This window comes from Macaca fascicularis, chromosome 7 (assembly GCF_037993035.2).
Source record: "Macaca fascicularis isolate 582-1 chromosome 7, T2T-MFA8v1.1".
NCBI classification, from domain to species: Eukaryota; Metazoa; Chordata; class Mammalia; order Primates; family Cercopithecidae; genus Macaca; species Macaca fascicularis.
Window position 1 is genome coordinate 88293132 of NC_088381.1, and position 19030 is coordinate 88312161.

General features: G+C 44.6%; 1 protein-coding gene and 3 non-coding genes across 6 annotated transcripts; 1 reads left to right on the plus strand and 3 right to left on the minus strand.

Moving 5' to 3' along the window:
- Window positions 1-466: 466 nt before the first annotated feature.
- On the minus strand, window positions 467-539 carry TRNAT-UGU (transfer RNA threonine (anticodon UGU)). Its single transcript has one exon. It is a non-coding gene; the product is annotated as a tRNA-Thr (tRNA).
- Window positions 540-2222: 1683 nt separating this feature from the next.
- On the plus strand, window positions 2223-2294 carry TRNAP-UGG (transfer RNA proline (anticodon UGG)). Its single transcript has one exon. It is a non-coding gene; the product is annotated as a tRNA-Pro (tRNA).
- A 3307-nt stretch (window positions 2295-5601) lies between these two features.
- LOC102118382 (uncharacterized) lies at window positions 5602-14442 on the minus strand. 3 transcript variants are annotated; one of them, XR_010588345.2, is made up of 5 exons: window positions 14129-14442; window positions 13468-13591; window positions 11513-11624; window positions 7526-7667; window positions 5602-6070 (listed from the first exon to the last, which is right to left on the minus strand). It is a non-coding gene; the product is annotated as an uncharacterized protein (transcript). The 3 variants fall into 3 exon arrangements; XR_012416288.1 differs by lacking the exon at window positions 7526-7667; XR_012416289.1 differs by lacking the exons at window positions 5602-6070; window positions 7526-7667 and adding an exon at window positions 7717-9261.
- On the minus strand, window positions 9255-11499 carry OR6S1 (olfactory receptor family 6 subfamily S member 1). Its single transcript, XM_065548568.2, is given in 3 exon segments — window positions 9255-11220; window positions 11223-11291; window positions 11294-11499. Coding segments are annotated over 3 exon segments (990 nt in total). The 5' UTR covers window positions 11436-11499; the 3' UTR covers window positions 9255-10441.
- Window positions 14443-19030: the final 4588 nt, after the last annotated feature.

Sequence of the window (19030 nt, forward strand, 5' to 3'; positions counted from 1 at the left end):
GCCACGGGCTTGGGGTGAATCTGCGTAGCTTCTGAACTAGGCTGCCTTCAGAGTAATCTGCGAGCCAGTTTTCGCCCCAGGATGGCAGGTACGGACCACCAAGCAATCTGCAAGTTGAGAAGTGCGCAGGACTCCGGGGATCATGGCTATCAGCAGATTAGGTTAGATCTCTTCCTCACAAACACAGAGATATGGACCAAGTCTAGCACTTTTCTCCCAGAGACGTGAGCAATCTAGTTTCTTCCTCGCTTACTGCAGGGTACAAACACCTGTTTTCCCGGTATCCTTCATAGGAACCCGACGCTGTACTTTTTCGTCTCAAATCCAGGATCTGGCTTTCACGGAAAGATCATCAAGTGCTTCCTTTCTTCACTAGTCTGTTTCAGCACTGAAAAGGCTAAAAAGCTCCTGCTCTTTTGCAGAAGTGAAGGGAAAAAAAACAAAAACAAAAACAACCCTATCGCTAAGGCCCCAGCGAGATTTGAACTCACGACCCCTGGTTTACAAGACCAGTGCTCTAACCCCTGAGCTATGGAGCCACAACGCACAGCGGTTATTTAACAATCAATCTATTATGCAGATAAAATACTAGGTAACTAGTATTTACGTCCAAATAAGAAATACATTAAAAGGAATTTTTGAAGGACGTGACTCTTACATACAAGGAAAAAACATTTTCTTGACCAGGCCCGGACTGGAATGCAAGTCACTGTAATAGTAAAATGGGGAGTAACAAAATTATTTAATAAAAAGTAATGATTATTCATTCCAACTTTTAAATTCTGGATTATTTGCTTCTTTGGAGATAGCTGAATTATTATCTTTTAAAAGTGGCTCTATTTTTATTACTAAAATTAGAAGTATATGTTTCGCTAGGCAAATGACTTAGGTTCTTTAAAAGAGATGAGTTTTCAGTTTGCTTGCTCATCAAAAACGAACAAACAAACCATAAAAGACATGAGCATTAATATATATTGCTATCTTAACGCATGCTCCACATTACATGCTCCCCAGCATCAGGCTTGACAAGTCCCAACTGTCGAACAATATCAGGGTCAGGGTGCGTTTCATTACAGAGGAGAATGCAAGAGTGATCAGAGACATTCTCCCAACCCACTTGGATTCTTAATCCAACTCTCTTAGTCTGAGATTGGGGTTGTTTTGAAATGGGAGGCGGCTGTCTTCAAGCACAGGACGTACCCCTCGGACCTTCAGTTTGGGGGTAGACACAGTGAGGGCGCGAAGGCTTCCAGATCTCCCCCAGACTTTCAGCGGAGTCAGGCTCGGTCACAGATTCCTCTAAGTTACCTGAAGCAGAGGTGGCTAGAAGGGGTCCAGCCCTTTCCTTGGTCCTTTAACGCTCCTCTTCCTAGCATTTCGGAGTCCGGGGGGCAGCTCCTTCTCTTTGGGCCTCCAGGCTTTTCTAAGCGCCAACTTGAAGTCCAGAAAGAATTAAAGGGGCTTCGTCGCATGGGAAGGTTGGGGAGGAAGAGTTTCTCTTCTTTTCTCTCCTTTGGTGTCAGCCTGACCAGGAGGCTCAGTCATTCACTAGACAGCTCCCACTGGCCAGGAGCGAGCTCGGCGCAAGGCAAGCCATGTAATCAAGGCAGACACTGCTGCACCCTGGGGAGGTTAGAGCAAGAGCCTGGGAGCTTCGGTTTCCAAGTAGAAAAGGCTGCCGAGTAAAGACAATCCTCCCCCCACCACCCACCCACCACCTTTTGAGTGGTAGAGAAGTGGGCTTCTACAGAAGAGAGTGTGGGCAGAGAGCAACTTTTCCCCGACGGCACCTCTTGGGCGCCCTTGAAAGACACCTTAAATCTAAACCTATAATACAGAGGTAATCAACTAAAGCTGAAAGCGAAAGGCCAAAGCACCCACGTGGAGTGCTGGGTTCTGTAGGCGAGAGGTCTGAGGTAGTGGCTTTTAGAGCTCAGCATCTTTGGTAATGTTGGTTCGATATTTTCCCCTGCAAGTCCCGCGGTGACCTTTATCTTTCGGAGTGAAATCGGTCGTTCTTGTTTTTCCTGGGTCCTCCAACCACCGGCCACCTTAAATGGTTCAGTCCCTTTGAGTACTCGGACCCTTCCTGTCCATTGACCGACACAGCTCGGCCCGGATCCTGAAATTAACGTTTTAGGAATCAAAGCTGTTCAAGTGTTGTGCTACAACAACAACAAAAATAAATGAACACTCTTAGAGAAAAACATCATTCCAATTCTGGCTCGTTGGTCTAGTGGTATGATTCTCGCTTTGGGTGCGAGAGGTCCCGGGTTCAAATCCCGGACGAGCCCGTTTCTGTTTCATCTTTCTCTCTTTAAGGCCAGTAGTTAACAATGCAATCGCCGCCACGGCTAGGTCACCTAGCTTGAAGGCTCGACCTGCGGGGGATGAGATTGTTGAACAAACTGGTGGCTTTTGCTGAAAGAATCAAATACAAGGAAGGTGCTACGAAGCGCCGAGGTCTTCACCACAGATCGAGGCTCCCAGACCGGCTCTGACAGGATCTTTTGTCAGGAGGAGAGCGTTCGGGCAGTTCTTACCCAGTATTTTGTGTGGAACAAACTAGTGCACTTCTCACTAGGTCACTTCGTACGGAGAAGATTGCTACCTGAAGGCGTGTTAGGGTCACAATGTCCCGATAGCGTCCGCTTTCTGAGTCCCTGACTGCGCGGTGATCCAGCCGCGGGATGGAGTCTAGCCGTTGCCCTGGCCTTGGCGCTGCTCCACAGCGCGCCGTTGCACTCTTGGTTGTTCTAGTGAGACTTCCTATCTCACAGTTGCAAGCGCTGTTGCATCGTTCGAATGCAAAGTCGCAGCCCTGGGAACTTGAGGGCTTAGAGGACACAGACATTCATTTTGTTCAAGGAAGTGCAATTGAATTATTTCCAGGTGTTATTTTCGAAAACACAGTATAACATAGAAATAGTCGTTTTTGTCACTTCTGGCAAGAATCCACCAGTCCCTTTAGTGCTCTTTGACAGCTCACCTGAACAATCAACAGGTTCTACTGTTGGGTGTCTACCTATAATCCTTGAGTGTGGTTCGATTCTGGAGTGAAGAAGTTGTCCTCGCAATGAACTGCTGGGATGATGAGAGCCTCAAAGTTGCTTGTCTTTCTAAGTAGCTTGTTTAGAAAGGAATCTTTAGGCCGAGCGCGGTGGCTCATGCCCGTAATCCCAGCACTTTGGGAGGCCGAGGTGGGTGGATCACCTGAGGTCAGGAGACCAGCCTGACCAACATGGTGAAACTCCATCTCTACTAAAAATACAAAATAATCAGACATGGTGGCGCGCGCCTGTAACCCCAGTTACTCGGGACGCTGAGGTAGGAGAATTGCTTGAACCCAGGAGGCAGAGATTGCAGTGAGCCAAGATTGTGCTATTGCGCTCCAGCCTGCGCAACAAGAGCAAAACTCCGTCTCAAAAAAAAAAAAAAAAAAAAAAAGAGAAATTTTTAACAGGATTTCTGTCTAGCCCAATTATATTTGTCCTTTCTGAGGTTTCCCTTGGAAGAGTTATGTGTCCAGCAGAAAATAAGGGGTTTTCTGATGGATGATTACAGGAAGGGAGGAGAAAAGGAAGAATCTGCCAACATGCCCTGACTTCCAGGTTGTTTGGCGGGTGGGAGAGGTGAGATGTCTAGCCTGGGAGTTTGTCTTTGCTGAACAACTGCCAGTGGATATGCCCAACAGGAAATTGGATATAGTGTCTGTGATACGTCACATAAACAGAATTAAAAATAAAAATAATATGATGATCTCAATAGATGCAGAAAAAAGCATTTAACGAAATCCAGCATCCCTTTATGATCAAAACCATCAGTAAAATCAGCATAGAAGGGACATGTCTTAAGGTAACAAAAGCCATCTATGACAAACCAACAGCCAACAGGGAGAAGTTGAAAGCATTCCTCCTGGAACAAGGCAAGGATGCCCACTTTCACCATTTCTATTCAACATAGTACTGGAAGTCCTAGCCAGAGCAATGAGACAAGAGAAAAAAATAAAGGGCATCCAAATTGGAAAAGAGGAAGTCAAAGTGTCACTGTTTGCTGATGATATGATCGAATACCTAGAAAACCCTAAGGACCCATCCAAAAAGCTCCTGGATGTGATCAATGAATTCAGTAAAGTTGCAGGATACAACATCAACGTACAGTCAGTAGCACTGCTATATACCAACAACAACCAAGCTGAGAATCAAATCAAGAACTCAATCCCTTTTACAACAGCTTCAAAAATAAAAAATAAAATAGCAATATGCTTAACCAAGGAGGTGAAAGATCTCTACACGGAAAATTGCAAAATACTGCTGAAAGAAATCATAGATGACAAAAACAAATGAAAACACATCCCATGCTCATGGATGGATAGAATCAATATTGTGAAAATGACAGTACTGCCAAAAGCAATCTACAGATTCAATACAATTCCCATCAAAATACCATCGTCATTCTTCTCAGAACTAGAAAAAACAATCCTAAAATTCACATGAATCCAAAGAAAAAGTCTGCATAGCCCCCAAGCAAAGCTAAGTGTAAAGAACAAATCTGGAGGCATCACATTACCTGTCTTCAAACTATACTGCAAGGCTATAGTTACCAAAACAGCGTGGTACTGGTAAAACAAAACAAAACATGTAGACCAATGTAACAGAATAGAGAAACCAGAAAAAAAACCAACTACGGCCGGGTGCAGTGGCTCAAGCCTGTAATCCCAGCACTTTGGGAGGCCAAGACGGGTGGATCACGAGGTCAGGAGATCCAGACCATCCTGGCTAACACGGTGAAACCCCCTCCCTACTAAAAAATGCAAAAAACTAGGCGGGCGAGGTGGTGGGCGCCTGTAGTCCCAGCTGCTTGGGAGGCTGAGGCAGGAGAATGGCGTGAACCCGGGAGGCGGAACTTGCAGTGAGCTGAGATCCTGCCACTGCACTCTAGCCTGAGTGACAGAGCAAGACTCCATCTCAATTAAAAAAAAAAAAAAATCCATATTGCCTACAGTATACACTGCTCGGGTTATGGGTGCACCAAAATCTCAGAAATCACCACTAAAGAACTTCACATAACCAAAAACCACCTGTTCCCCTAAAGCAATTGAAATAAAATAAATAAATAACAAAAATAGTGTGTTCTAATAAATAGAACACACTATTTCAAGCAAGAGGACAAGATCAGTCGTGCCAAACTCTGCTAAGTATAAAGAGTAAAATAAGCTTGCTGAGTTAAGCATCATTGTCATAATCGATGATGTCATTAAGAGTTTTATTTATTTATTTAATTTTTGAGACAAGGTCTCACCCTGTAGCCCAGACTGGAGTACAGTAATGCAATCATGGCTCACTGCAGCCTGGAACTCCCAGGCTCAAGCAATCCCCCTTGTTGGCTTCCCAATGTGCTGGGATTGTAGGCATGAGCCACTGCACCTGGCCTTATTAAGAGTTTTATATGTGAAATAATGCAAACAGAAGCATTTTCTACTTCTTCTAAACTAAGTATATTCTGTCTTAACTGTATATTTAAAAACAAAATACAAATTTCATGTCAATGAAGGTAAGATCTTAGAAAGGAAAGCTTAGGAAAAAAACATCAATAAACAGATTTTTATTTATTCTTTTATTTAATCACAAACTTTAATGGACACACAAGTTTGTATCACTGTTATATGCAAGCACACACTCATATGCGCACTCAACCCACACATACCATCATACCAAATTTCAGGCAAATTTATTTCATATAATAGTTTGAATAAAGGCGCTTGTCATGGTACTTTTATAGAAAATTGAAGCTGGGTGCGGTGGCTCACGCTTGTAATCCCAGCACTGTGGGAGGGTGAGGCAAGCGGATCACCTGAGGCCGGGAGTTCAAGACCAGCCTGACCAACATGGAGAAACCCCCGTTCTGCTAAAAATACAAAATTAGCCGCGTGTGGTGGCACATGCCTGTAATCCCAGCTACTCGGGAGGTTGAGGCAGGAAAATCGCTTGAACCCGGGAGGTGGAGGTTGCGATGAGCTGAGATCATGCCATTGCCCTCCAGCCTGGGCAACAAGAGGGAAACTCCATCTCTGAAAAAAAAGAAAAAGAAATTCGAGAAACTCTGTGATTACCAATCTGATTAGTCAATGTACTATTAAACCAATACATTTTTTATATCAGGGGAATGGCTAATTTCGCCAGATCCATCTTAATCTTGGCAAAGTAAAACACTTTTTTTTTGAGACGGAGTCTTGCTCTGTTGCTCAACTTGAGTGCAGTGGCACAATCTTGGCTCGCTGTAACCTCAGCCTCCCAGGTTCAAGCGATTCTCCTGTATCAGCCCTTTGAGTAGCTGGGACTACAGGCACGCACCACCACGCCCAGCTAATTTTTGTATTTTTGTTTGTTTGTTTGTTTGTTTGTTTTGAGACAGAGTCTGGGTCTTTTGCCCAGGCTGGAGTATAGTGGAGGAATCTCAGCTTACCACAACCTCTGCCTCCCGAGTTCAAGAGATTCTCCTGCCTCAGCCTCCTAGATAGCTGGGACTACAGGCACTCACCATCATGCCCAGCTAATTTTTTAATTTTTAGTAGAGCCGGAGTTTCACTATGTTGGCCAGGCTGGTCTCAAACTCCTGACCTTGTGATCTGCCTGCCTTGGCCTCCCAAAGTGCTGGGATTACAGGTGTGAGCCACCGTCACCAGCTAACATTTACTTTTTTAGTAATCTTTTTCCCCCATGTCCACAGTATAATAATTAGTTCATTATATAAATTTATAGTCACATTTATCTTCTCAAAAATGGATCCAAATTTACTTTCTCAGATACACTACAAAATATTCATACTTTTTAAAATTTTGCTCCCTGGTATAGTTTTATTGTGATATTTCTCTTCATAATCATGTTCAATTATCTTATGCCTTGTTAGTATAATTACATCTTCTTAGAGTTACTTTTAAATTTTAGATGGTCTTGGCCCGGGCGCAGTGGTTCACTCCCGTAATCCTAGCACTTTGGGAGATCGAGGCGGGCCGATCATCTGAGGTCAGGAATTCGAGACCAGTCCGGCCAACACGGCGAAACCCTGCCTCTACTAAAAGTAAAAAATTAGCTGGGCATGGTGGCGGGCGCCTGTAATCCCAGCTACTCTGGAGGCTGAGGCCGGAGAATCGCTTGAACTCAGGAAGCGGAGGTTGCAGTGAGCCAAGATCGCGCCATTGCACTCCAGCCTGGGTGACAAGAGCAAAGAGCAAGGCTCTGTCTCAAAAAAAACAAAAAGAAAGAAAGAAAAAAGAAGTCTTACTATATTTTACATTTTAGCCCACAGTCCCATATGTGTAGATGGATAGATCGATTGATTGATAGACAGATAGATGTGTGTGTATGCATATATTTATGTATTTATGAGCCAGAGGCGGTGGCTCATGCCTGTAATCCCAGCATTTTGGGAGGCCGAGGCGGGTGGATCACCTGAGGTCAGGAGTTTGAGACCAGCCTGACCAACATGGGGAAACCCCATTTCTACTAAAAAATACAAAAATTACCCGGGCTTGGTAGGGGGTGCCTGTAATCCCAGCTACTCAGGAGGCTGAGGCAGGAGAGTCACTTGAATCCCGGAGGCAGAGGTTGAAGTGAGCTGAGATCATGCCATTGGTTTCCAGCCTGGGCAACAGAGCAAGACTCCATCTCAAAAACAGAAAAAAAATTACATATTTATATTTTCACATGTGTTATGTCTACCCCAAAAGTCTATGCATTCCTTGATGGCAGAGGCCAATATTTGTACCTCTAACATACCAACTTACTTCCTAGAACACGGTATTTAACAAATTTTATTGAATTAAATTGAGCCCAAAGTTATTTTTCACAATGCAACACATGTTGAAAATGGATGGTTTAACGTGCTTTATCGCCATAATATGGGGCAATTACTTCAAGAAATGCTATAAATTGTTACATGAATTCCTTTCCTTGCCCAGTGGCTGGAATGGACTTCAGATTTTTACGTTTCATGAAACTAGGTAATTTTTAAGGTACTGTTTCATCTCCTCTCTGGGTAACGCTTCTAGATCACTCCAGAAGAGTTATTTTCACCCTCTGAATCAATCATTCTTTCCATTTCTTTAATACTCAGAAATATTTTGGAATAAAATTATCTAGTGTGTTTGCATGCGTTACGAATAGAACCAGATAAAAACATTTCTATTTTCTATTTTCTTTTTTTTTTTTTGAGACAGAGTCTCGCTCTGTCGCCCAGACTGGAGTGCAGTGGCCGGATCTCAGCTCACTGCAAGCTCCGCCTCCCGGGTTTACGCCATTCTCCTGCCTCAGCCTCCCAAGTAGCTGGGACTACAGGCGCCCGCCACCTCGCCCGGCTAGTTTTTTGTATTTTTAGTAGAGACGGGGTTTCACCATGTTAGCCAGGATGGTCTCGATCTCCTGACCTTGTAATCCGCCCGTCTCGGCCTCCCAAAGTGCTGGGATTACAGGCTTGAGCCACCGCGCCCGGCCAAAACATTTCTATTTTCTATGCCCACTGACGCTTGTGGCTAACTCTTTTGATGCTAATACTCAGTTTGCCAGTTTTGCAGCTTTTGTAAACCTCCTTATCATCCACATTCCTTAAATTGTTATCTGTCCCTTAGTTCTCCCCTCAAACTGCTTGAGGTTACAAATTATTCTTGTTCATCTTAGCATATATTCGTATATCACAGTGTTCAACAAAGATTCTTCACAGACCTTTGCTGAATGAAGAAATGAATAAATAAATATTTGTTTCTAAGATTTCCAAAGGCACCATGAATAGGCATCCCCATTCCCTTTTCAAATGTCCAATAAAGCAGATAAAATTTACTACAAAGTTTAGTTCTTGGTAGATACAACAATATTTGGTATTCTTCTTCTTCTTTTTTTTTTTTAGATGGAGTTTTGCTCTTTCGCCCAGGCTGGAGTGATGTGGCATGACCTTGGCTCACTGCAACCTCCGTCCCCTGGGTTCAGTGATTCTCCTCCCTCCTTATATAATAAGATTATATAAAATTGCCCTTTTCGGTAGCTGCGATTACAGGTGCCCGCTACCACGTCTAGCTAATTTTTGCATTTTTGTAGAGGCAGGGTTTCGCCACGTTGGCCAGACTGGTCTACGAACTCCTGATCTCAGATGATCCACCCGTCTCGGCCTTCCAAAGTGCTAGGATTACAGGCGTGAGCCACCGCGTCCAGCCTATGTGGCATTCTTAACTCTTTAATATGAAAGCTCCTTTTTCCAATCTTGATTTTACTAAAAACAAAAGAAGATTTAACACAACAGATATAAGAATGTAAAAAGATGAACAAATGAATGAAACATAATCCAATGAGAAAACGAGTGGAGATGTCTTTATCACTGTAATAAAGTGCACACCAGAAGAATACAGTAAATGCTATATTCAAGAAACCCTCATTGATCTGCTTTTCCAAAGGCACCTGGAATTACCACAGAGAAGTAATTAAGTCCCTTTATTAAATTTGCTTCACCTCTGTTTCCTCTAGTAGTAAATGTAAATTTTTCTAAAAAGTATACACAAAAATATACAGATAATCTATTTTTACTTCATTTTATATCTGTAAGGAAGTTTTTCTTAAAATTCTTGATTTGCATAAACAGTTGGAAGGCTCTACTTAGACTCTCAATCAGTTTCTAGCTTTTGAAGAGAGTGCACACATGGATTTAAATGTTGAATTAAAGCTATGATTCCTCTTCTCAGACAAATGCATATATATTCAAGCACATAAAATTTAGATACCTATCAGGCATATACATTTTCTGAAACCCATCCTTAGATTCCCTACATGATCATGGACTCTTAGGTTAAGACTTACAGTTTGGAAGGTCTTAGGAAGTGTTGATGATATTGATCACGATATATCAATAATAATAATAATAATAACAAGCATTATTATTATTAGGTATGATCTAGGATCAAGAAATTTTGCCTGAAAGAGAAGTGTGAATTGATGACCTGGGAATTCATTAGTAGTTCCCGAATTCAGTCTTTTGGTGATGTTCATAATGATGATGGAAAGGAGCATGATAATGAGAATGTCTGGATTTCAAAATATGATTTTTAAAAATGCCAACAAGACCAGGCATGGTGGCTCACACCTGTAATCCCAGCACTTTGGGAGGCTGAGGTGGGTGGCTCACTTGAGGCCAGGAGTTTCAGACTAGCCTGGCCATCGAGCGAAACCCTGTCTCTACTAAAAATACAAAAATTAGCCAGGTGTGGTGGTGGGCACCTGTAATCCCAGCTACTCAGGAGGCTGAGGCAGGAGAATTGCTTGAACCCAGGAGGTGGAGGTTGCAGTGAGCCAAGATTGTGCCACTGCACTCCAGTCTGGGCGACAGAGTGAGACTTTCTCTCTCTCTAAAAAAAAAAAAAAAAAAAAAAAAAAAAGGCTAGTTACCAGCCTCTTCACTCTCACCTTACTGCTTTCTCATTGAGACAGTTATCAAGTAAAAGATTCATTAAAAAGTCTGCCACTACCTTCCTAAACATGTCCTTCAAAGATTCCTTGACTTGCTCATTACGTAAGGCATAGATGAATGGATTCAGCAGTGGTGTCACAAATGTCGTTATTACTGTCACTGCCCAGTTAGTGTCCACCGAACCACTCTGCGATGGCCTCACATAGAGAAAAATGGCACTTCTGTAGAAGAGGGTCACCACTATCAAGTGGGAGGTACAGGTAGAGAAGGCCTTCTGACGGCCTGAAGCAGAGGGGATACTCAGGACAGCCAGGACAATGAGGCCGTAGGACACAGCAGTAATCAGCAAGGAAGATACAATGACAAGGGAGGCCAGGACAAAGTCAGTCTCCTCCAGCTTCTTGGTGTTGGTGCATGCCAGGCGTAACAGTGGGCCACTGTCACAGAAGAAGTGCTGCACCACAGCACCCTGCTTACAGAAAGGAAGCAAGGCCACAGCCACTGTGGGACCAAGCACAGGGACGAGTCCCCCCACCCAGCAGGCCAAGGCCACACGAATGCACACAGCCCCACTCATGAGCAAGGGGTAGCGCAGAGGATGACAGATGGCTAGGTAGCAATCCACAGACATGACAGCCAACAGTAAGAACTCAGAGGCCCCGAGAAAGAAGTAGAAATAGAATTGGGTGATACACGCAGCAAAGGAAATAGTGTGTTGCCTTGAGAGGAAATCACTCAGCATCTTTGGAATGATGACGGAAGTGAGCAAATCTCTAGGCAGGACAGGTTACCCAGAAAGAAGTACATGGGGGTCTGTAGCCAAGTATCAGCCCTTACCACCCCACAATCAACACATTGCCTGTCAGAATCAGGAGATAGACAAGAAGGAAGACAGAAAATAATTCCACTTTTGCGTTGTTGAGATGTGGGAACCCTGCCAGGATGAACTCTGTTGCATCACTACTCTGGTTCCCATCAGAAGTCATTATCTTTTCCACCTGTGCAACAACAAAAACATGGTCCTGGTAAGAACAGGTCCTCTGCTTACAATCCTGAAACTTACTTTATCATGGTGTGGGACACATATCCCCAGTTTTTCCAATTGCAGGTCCTGTTAAGATCTGAAGCACTTCAGGTCATCATCTGATTGATTTTAGCACTGGAGAAGATTTTCTCTAAAGGGTAACAAAACTTAGGTATGAAAATGCCAGGGGCCTCCATCTCCTCAATCTTCACATCTCCTGTTCTCAGATCTTAAATAAGACACCTCATTATTGTAATAACAATATCACTGAGCATCTGAATTGGACAAAAATATCTGAAAAACGATTTTGTGAAGAATAGGATCACCATTCAACCGGGATCAGAACTGGAGTCAGACTACCTAGTTTTAAATTCCTGCATCTCCACTTACTGGCTGAGTAGCCTTGGCAAGGTTACTTACCCTCTCTGTGCTCCTCAGTTGTGAAATACAGTAAGGAGCAAATGATATAATAATGCAAAGAATGTAAGAGTTTCTAGCACTTAACTTAAAAATTATGTGGCAGAGAAAGCCCCTGGCCATAAGTTAGGACACCAGAAACTAGGCTTGGCTTGCCATTACCCTTGGAAGATTATCGATTTGTGCTTTAACTGTCCAACTATGCAATGAATCATAGGAATCTAGGCTGTCAGTATACCTAATGAAATTATATAAAATTACCCTTTTTGGTAGGACACAGTGGCTCACTCCTGTAATCCCAGCTCTTTGGGAGACCAAGGCGGGTGGATCACTTGAGGCCAAGAGTTCGAGACCAACCTGGCCAACATGGTGAAACCCCGTCAGACATTTATCAGAGCTAAATTATGAATTTCTGACTGTAACTGTTAATAAAATAACAAATTATGTTCTTATTCTTTGATTCTTATTCTTCAAGTCCTCCCAGTTCTGAGGACTGCCACCAATTAGAAAAATCAAGTCAATTATATCCAGAAAGCTTGTTTAAAAATGCCTCAGGTATCAGGAGAATCCTTATTCCCTTTTGACAGAGCAGGAGCACCATCATCTTGGACAAACACTGCCACTTTAAGTTCCAGCTCCCTTTCTAGCCTCATGCATTTCAAAGAAATCACTTCTCTTCTAACTGCAAGCAGCCAGGGAGAGCAGACAGTAAAACACAGATAAGACAGTTTGGGAACAGAGGGAGGTGAAGGGAAATTCTTTTGGGTAACTGCCAAACTTCACCCTCATATAATGGGCCCCAGTAAAACGGTGGGCCTTAATAAGCACCTTTCTTTCCCTTCAGGTGCACTAAGATAGGGAAGCTAAAAGCACACTCGGGAGTATGCCTGCAGCTACAGAAAGATGTATGGGAACAGACACAAAACTGTCCCTCCCAGATAAGCACAACAGAGACACAGAAGCAGTCCAATCCTCTGATAAACTCTCCCACCCCGAATTCTTAAAAACTCTTAGTCTGTAAGAGAGTGTGCCTCTGACCTAACTTGACCAGAAGCTCCTCTCAGGTTTGTTTTCTGTAAAATAAACCTGTCTTGACTGGCAAGCCACCTTTCATGTTTCTTTCTTCTTTCTTTAATTCTTACACCTTTAGCCATGCAAAACGTAAGAACTGATCTTAAAAACATTGGTTCTCTGTCAGCTCTATTGTTCTCTTTTGTTGTTGTTGTTGAGATGGAGCCTCACTCTGTTGCCCAGGCTGGAATGCAGTGGCATGATCTTGGCTCACTGCAACCCCCACTTCCTGAGTTCAAGCGATTTTCCTACCTCAGCCTCCTGAGCAGTTGGGACTGCAGGCACGTGTCACCACACCTGGATAATTTTTGTATTTTTAGTAGAGACAGGGTTTTGCCATCGTGGCCAGGTTGGTCTTGAACTCCTGGCCTCAAGTGATCTGCCCCTCCTCGGCCTCCCAAAGTGCTAGGATTACAGGTGTGAGCCACCATCCCCGGCCAACCCTATTGTTCTCTAGCACACCCCAACAGTCTTTGTTCTCAGCAAGCATTAGATTCTTTACTTACAATTTCTCTCCTGTGGGTCCCGCAGGTCCAGACAGGAAAATGTCTGGAGCTTTTTTCTAGGATAAAAGAGTTCTGTGGTCTTTCTCCCCGAGGATTCATTCAGAGTCTCCGCTCCCTCCAGCTTCTATAGAAATTGCCTATTGTCAGTAAAGTCATTCAACTTTTGCTTCATATTTATTATGTACCAGATGCTGCTGTAATTGGAGATTCAGAGATAGAAGACATTGCCATTACCCTCATGTAGCTCACTGCCCACTAAGAATGACAGAAAAATCAAGATGTGTGACAGGTGGAATGTTGCAGGGAAGTATAGGGTACCACAGGGAAACAGAAAAGGAACCAAACTGAAACTCAGAGAGACAGGCAGTATTCTGGGGAAAGGAAAAGCCTGAAATAAGTACTAGAAAATGAGTATGCATTTGATAGAGAGAAGGAAGCGTCTTCAATGGAAAAGAGCAGTGTGTAAACATAGTACCTTTGGGCTACAGCACAGAACATACGGGGTGGAATATAAACAGATGAGACTGGTCACACCAAAGGGGACTCCGTCTGGCACTCTGTTGCTCCCTGTGAAAATCCACCATTGAGCTGAACCTAAACTATATCTTAAGTGACAGGGAGATGAGTTCTCAACTCTGAACATGGAAGGAATTCCTCCTACCTCCTCCTGAATGTCCTTGTTGTCTCCATGAGGGTGGAGGTCACCCTGAAAATTTTTTTTTCTCCTTTTTATGATTCAAGTTCCATCTGGGAGTCCTGTTCCGTGTGGGAGTCCTTCCCACACGGTGAACCTTAAGGCTGACAATAGGTTCGCATCCTTGGAGTAGGGGAGGATGGGCAAAGCACTTGAGAAAACAAGGAGAAATTGGATAATCTCCTTCTTCTCCTGAGCTTTCCTCTCTGGTATATTTCCTCACAGGTTGTCGTTCTGCCTTTTGAACAAGCGAGCTTTCTTCTCTTAGGGAGGTTGTGTCATGCTGCCTTTCTTATGGCCATGAATAAGTCAGCCAACAGCCCCACCCTTCCCTCCACGTAGAAACAATGCCTTCCGCAATGTGACCACTGTCTTAGATTTCCACAGGCATAATTCAAGTGAAAGACAATTATCTCAATTATCTCACAAGTGAAAGACAATTATCTCACAAGAAATGTTATTACAAAAACAACATGGGGCTAGAAGGCAAGAGGTACATATGGAGGGGTTACACCATTTACCTCCTATCTTTGAAAAGACTTAGCACACTTACCTCATTTGTTTCATCTCTAGTTGTGGAAAAATGTTCCACTTAAAGCGGCCTCTTCACTTTTTTTGCTAATGGAACTTTTGTACAAAGTATCAGTTTTCTTCTTTCAGATCCCTACCTTCCCTGACTCCTGGTATTAGCCTGAGGGCAGGGAGGGAGAAGGCTGAAGTCACTGGTTTCTAACTAATCTCTCTGCTGAAGGGTGGGATCCTTCGTGCATAACTTTAGTTTCCAATGGAGATATCTTCAGATGAGAACTAATCTAGGCATCAGAATTAATCTGAACATCAGGAGCCCAGCCAGCAGCAGTGCTTTTTGGAGAGAGGTTAATCAGGCAGTGAGAAAGTAAGACCATAGAGAAAGAAAAAAAAAAAAAATTCCTAAATGACCCAGGGGAGATATGCCGTTCAATGGAAATTTCCTAGACTCTGTTTAAAAAACAAAAAAACAAAACAACAACAACAACAAAAAAAAACTGACCCTTTGTTCAAGAAAGGGCGATGGGGAATATTTCTGCATTTGTCTATCAACTACATCAAACCAGGTCACTGCAAAACTTTAGGAGCCATTAACGATCAGAATGAAGAAGAGGATGGAGCTTGTTCAATCATGGAAGGCTCTGACCATCATCCACCTTTCTCTTGCATGACACCCAGGAGAGATGTTTATATCCCAAGTAACACAGACATTGTGTTTTCTCCCTGATGACTTAAAACGATATTGGGAATCCCTCCCCTGGCTTTGGGGTTAGGAAATGATGGGAGCCCCATGGGCTTGATAAGATAAGGGAAATTTCCCAATTTCATCTCTAGCTAATTCTACTGCTTCTCCCAGCCTTGCACCTTATCTCCTAGTGGTAATGTATATGTTCCACATACCCAAAGCATTATTCAGAATTCTGGGCCATTGTTCACATCTTTTTCATTGGTGTCCTTTCTATGGCCATGACTAAAATCTTGACTCTTCCTACTCTTGTCCTAAGACTCAGTTGAGTCTAGTGCACATCCGGTCTTCTGAGACAGCTTCCCCTACCCTCCATCCTCAGTCCTACCACCCTACCCACTCTCCCACCTGAGGTATGACAATCTTAATATTTAATCCATTGTATTATAACATTGCTTTTCTGTCTGTATCCTCTGCTAGACCCTAAATTCCTACGGCAGGAATACTTTTATCTCTGTATTTCTAGCACCAATCACAGTGCCTGGCACATACTAGGTGCTTGGCAAATGGCATGTGAGCTAGGCTACTCTGAACCCCAGACTTGAGGAGCAACCACCCTTGTCAGATGGGCACCAATTAAGTTTTGAACTGAGAGGAGGAGTGCACAGGGCTCCTGGGAACTAGTTTAGCTGAATTACATCCTTTCTAGACATACTCCTTTCTAGAAAAAAGAAAATATCTAAAGGGAATGAAGCATGAGAAGTGTTTATCACTAGATTCTAAAGGAGTGAGAGCAAAGACTGGGGGAAACTGGCTGAGCTAAGCCAAACAACAACAAAAATCTAAGCTAGAAACTGCAACTCCTGTTTGTTAAGCTGAGGGAAGGAGGGGTCTGAAAAAGAGACCCATGACGTCTAAGAACTAGTAAAGCACATTTAAGCCATACTTTTTTTTTTTTTTTTTTTTTTGAGACAGAGTCTTGCTCTGTCCTCCAGGCTGAAGTGCAGTGGTATGCTCTCGGTTCACTGCAACCTCCACCTCCCGGGTTCAAGCAATTCTCCTGCCTCGGCTTCCCAAGTAGCGGAGTTTACAGGCACGCCACCACACCCAGCTAATTTTTGTATTTTTAGTAGAGACGGGGTTTCGGGATTTCACCATGTTGGCCAGGCTGGTCTTGAACTCCTGACCTCAGGTGATCCACCCGCCTCAGCCTCCCAAAGCGCTGGGATTACAGGCATGAGCCACCACTCCCGGCCAAGCCACACATGTTTTTAAACCTTAATCAAATCTTAAGGACTAAGGAAACTGCAGAAATAGATGAGATCAAAGACAGGTAATTTCTTTAAAACAAACAAACACACAGCCCGGGTGCAGTGGCTCGGGCCTGTAATCTCAGCACTTTGGGAGGCCAAGGCAGGTGGATCACCAGAGGCCAGGAGTTCGAGACCAGCCTGGCCAACATGGTGAAACCTCATCTCTACTAAAAATACAAAAATTATCTGGGCCTGGTGGTGCCCACCTGTATTCCCAAGTACTAGGGAGACTCAGGTGGGAGGATGGCTTGAGCCTGGAAGGTGGAGGTTGCAGTGAGCCAAGATAGTGCCACTACACTCCAGAGCAAGACTCCATATCAAAAACAAAACAAAACAAAAAATGCTATTTGCCCATTTGACATCGGCTTTGGTATTTAGCTTATAATACTTTCTTATTCTTTTCTTTTCTTTTTTTTTTTTTTTTTTTTGATGCAGCGTTTTCCTCTGTTGTCGCCCAGGCTACAGTGCAGTGGAACAATTTCGGCTCACTGCTACCTCCACCTTCCGGGTTCAAGTGATTCTGCCTCAACCTCCGGAGTTGCTGGGATTATAGGTGTCTGCCACCACGCCAGCTAATTTTTGTAGTTTTAGTAGAAATGGGGTTTCACCGTGTTGACCAGACTGGTCTCAACTCCTGGCCTCAAGTGATCCACCCGCCTTTGAAAGGAATGAGGCACATCCCCCATATATCTCCCAACTTCCTGAGTCCAGCACAAACACATTCCTCCATATTTCTTTCAAACTTCAGAAAAACATCACCTGGGAGATCTCCGATAAGGAATGCTAAATGTATAATGTTAACCAATTGTAATGCTGTAACCGAGAGAATTACCTTGTTCCCTGTAACTTTACATATCCTGTTTACATCGGGCTATAAAAAGCAAGCACTCGCATTGTTCGAGGCCCTCCTGTATGCTGTGGAATGGAGGGACCAAGTTCGAACTTGTAGTAAAGATCCTTGCCGCTTGGCTTTGACTCTGGACTCTGGTGGTCTTCTTTGGGGAACAAACGGTCTGGGCATAACATCTGGGGGCTCGTCCGGGATTCCCCAAGCCCACCAGACCCCTGGTCAAGGGATCTACTAGGATCGATCTACTGATAGGTGAGCCGGCTCGTCTCCGTTTGTCTGTCTGTGTCTGTTCTGAATCTGAATCTGTGACTCGCGAGGTCTGAAACTGGAGCTGGCGCAGTCCTGGCGGACGTGCTATAGGACGGCCAGCGGAGACCAGTGGGAGACGTCCCCTGGCTCTCATCTGATCTAGATTGTGATCTGGGCTGCCGGAGCACCATCGCGATCCAAGCAGCTAACTCTGACCCGGGCTTCCGGTGCACGCTTGCGATCTGGGCTGCCGGAGCGCCATTGCCATCCGAGCAGCTAACTCTGACCCGGGCTACCGGTACGCGCTTGCGATCTGGGCTGCTGGAGCGCCCTTGCGATCCGAGCAGCTAACTCTGACCCGGGCTTCCGGTGCGCGCTTGAGATCTGTGCTACCAGAGCCGCTTGCGATCTGTGCTACCGGAGCCGCTTGCGGTCTGTGCTACTGGAGCCGCTTGCGATCTGTGCTACTGGAGAACCCGCCTCCTTGGCTGTCCCCTTTCTAATTAGCCCCTGAACCCTGTAAGGCACTGGTTGCTCGACCACTAAAATCCAAGCAACCAACTGCCCCCCCATCCTGTTCTACCTGATAGCGGGGACCCACTGTTCACAGAACCCTCTCCATACCCCTCCGGGCCCCAGGCCCCAGCCCCCGGGGCTAAGCTGCGGGAGGGAGCAGGCGGACGGGAGGCGGCCAGCACACAGGGGCCCGCTGAAAGGGAAAGTAACTTTGAAGGGGCCATGGGGCGGTCGCAAGGGCGCACTTCGTGGGCTAGCCCCCCCCAGCCGCCTGACTCCACGTGGCTTTACCCCTTCGGGAAATAGGACCCCTAGATGACACAGGAATCCCCAGGCTCCAGTACTGGCCATTCTCCACCAGTGATCTGTATAACTGGAAGACTCAGAGTGCTCGGTTTTCAGACAACCCCAAAGATTTACTGGCTTTACTAGATAGTGTCATGTTCACCCACCAGCCCACTTGGGATGATTGTCAGCAGCTCCTCCGAATCTTGTTCACAACGGAGGAGTGAAAGAGAATACAGGCCAGTGTGGGACTACAACATGGCAGAAGGTAGGGGACGGCTATGCATTTATCGCCAGACTCTAATGGCGGGTCTCCGGGCAGCTGCTCGCAAGCCCACTAATTTGGCTAAAGTATACTCTGTTCTGCAGGGAAAGACAGAGAGCCCAGCTACCTACTTAGAAAGATTAATGGAAGCTTTTAAACAGTACACCCCCATAGACCC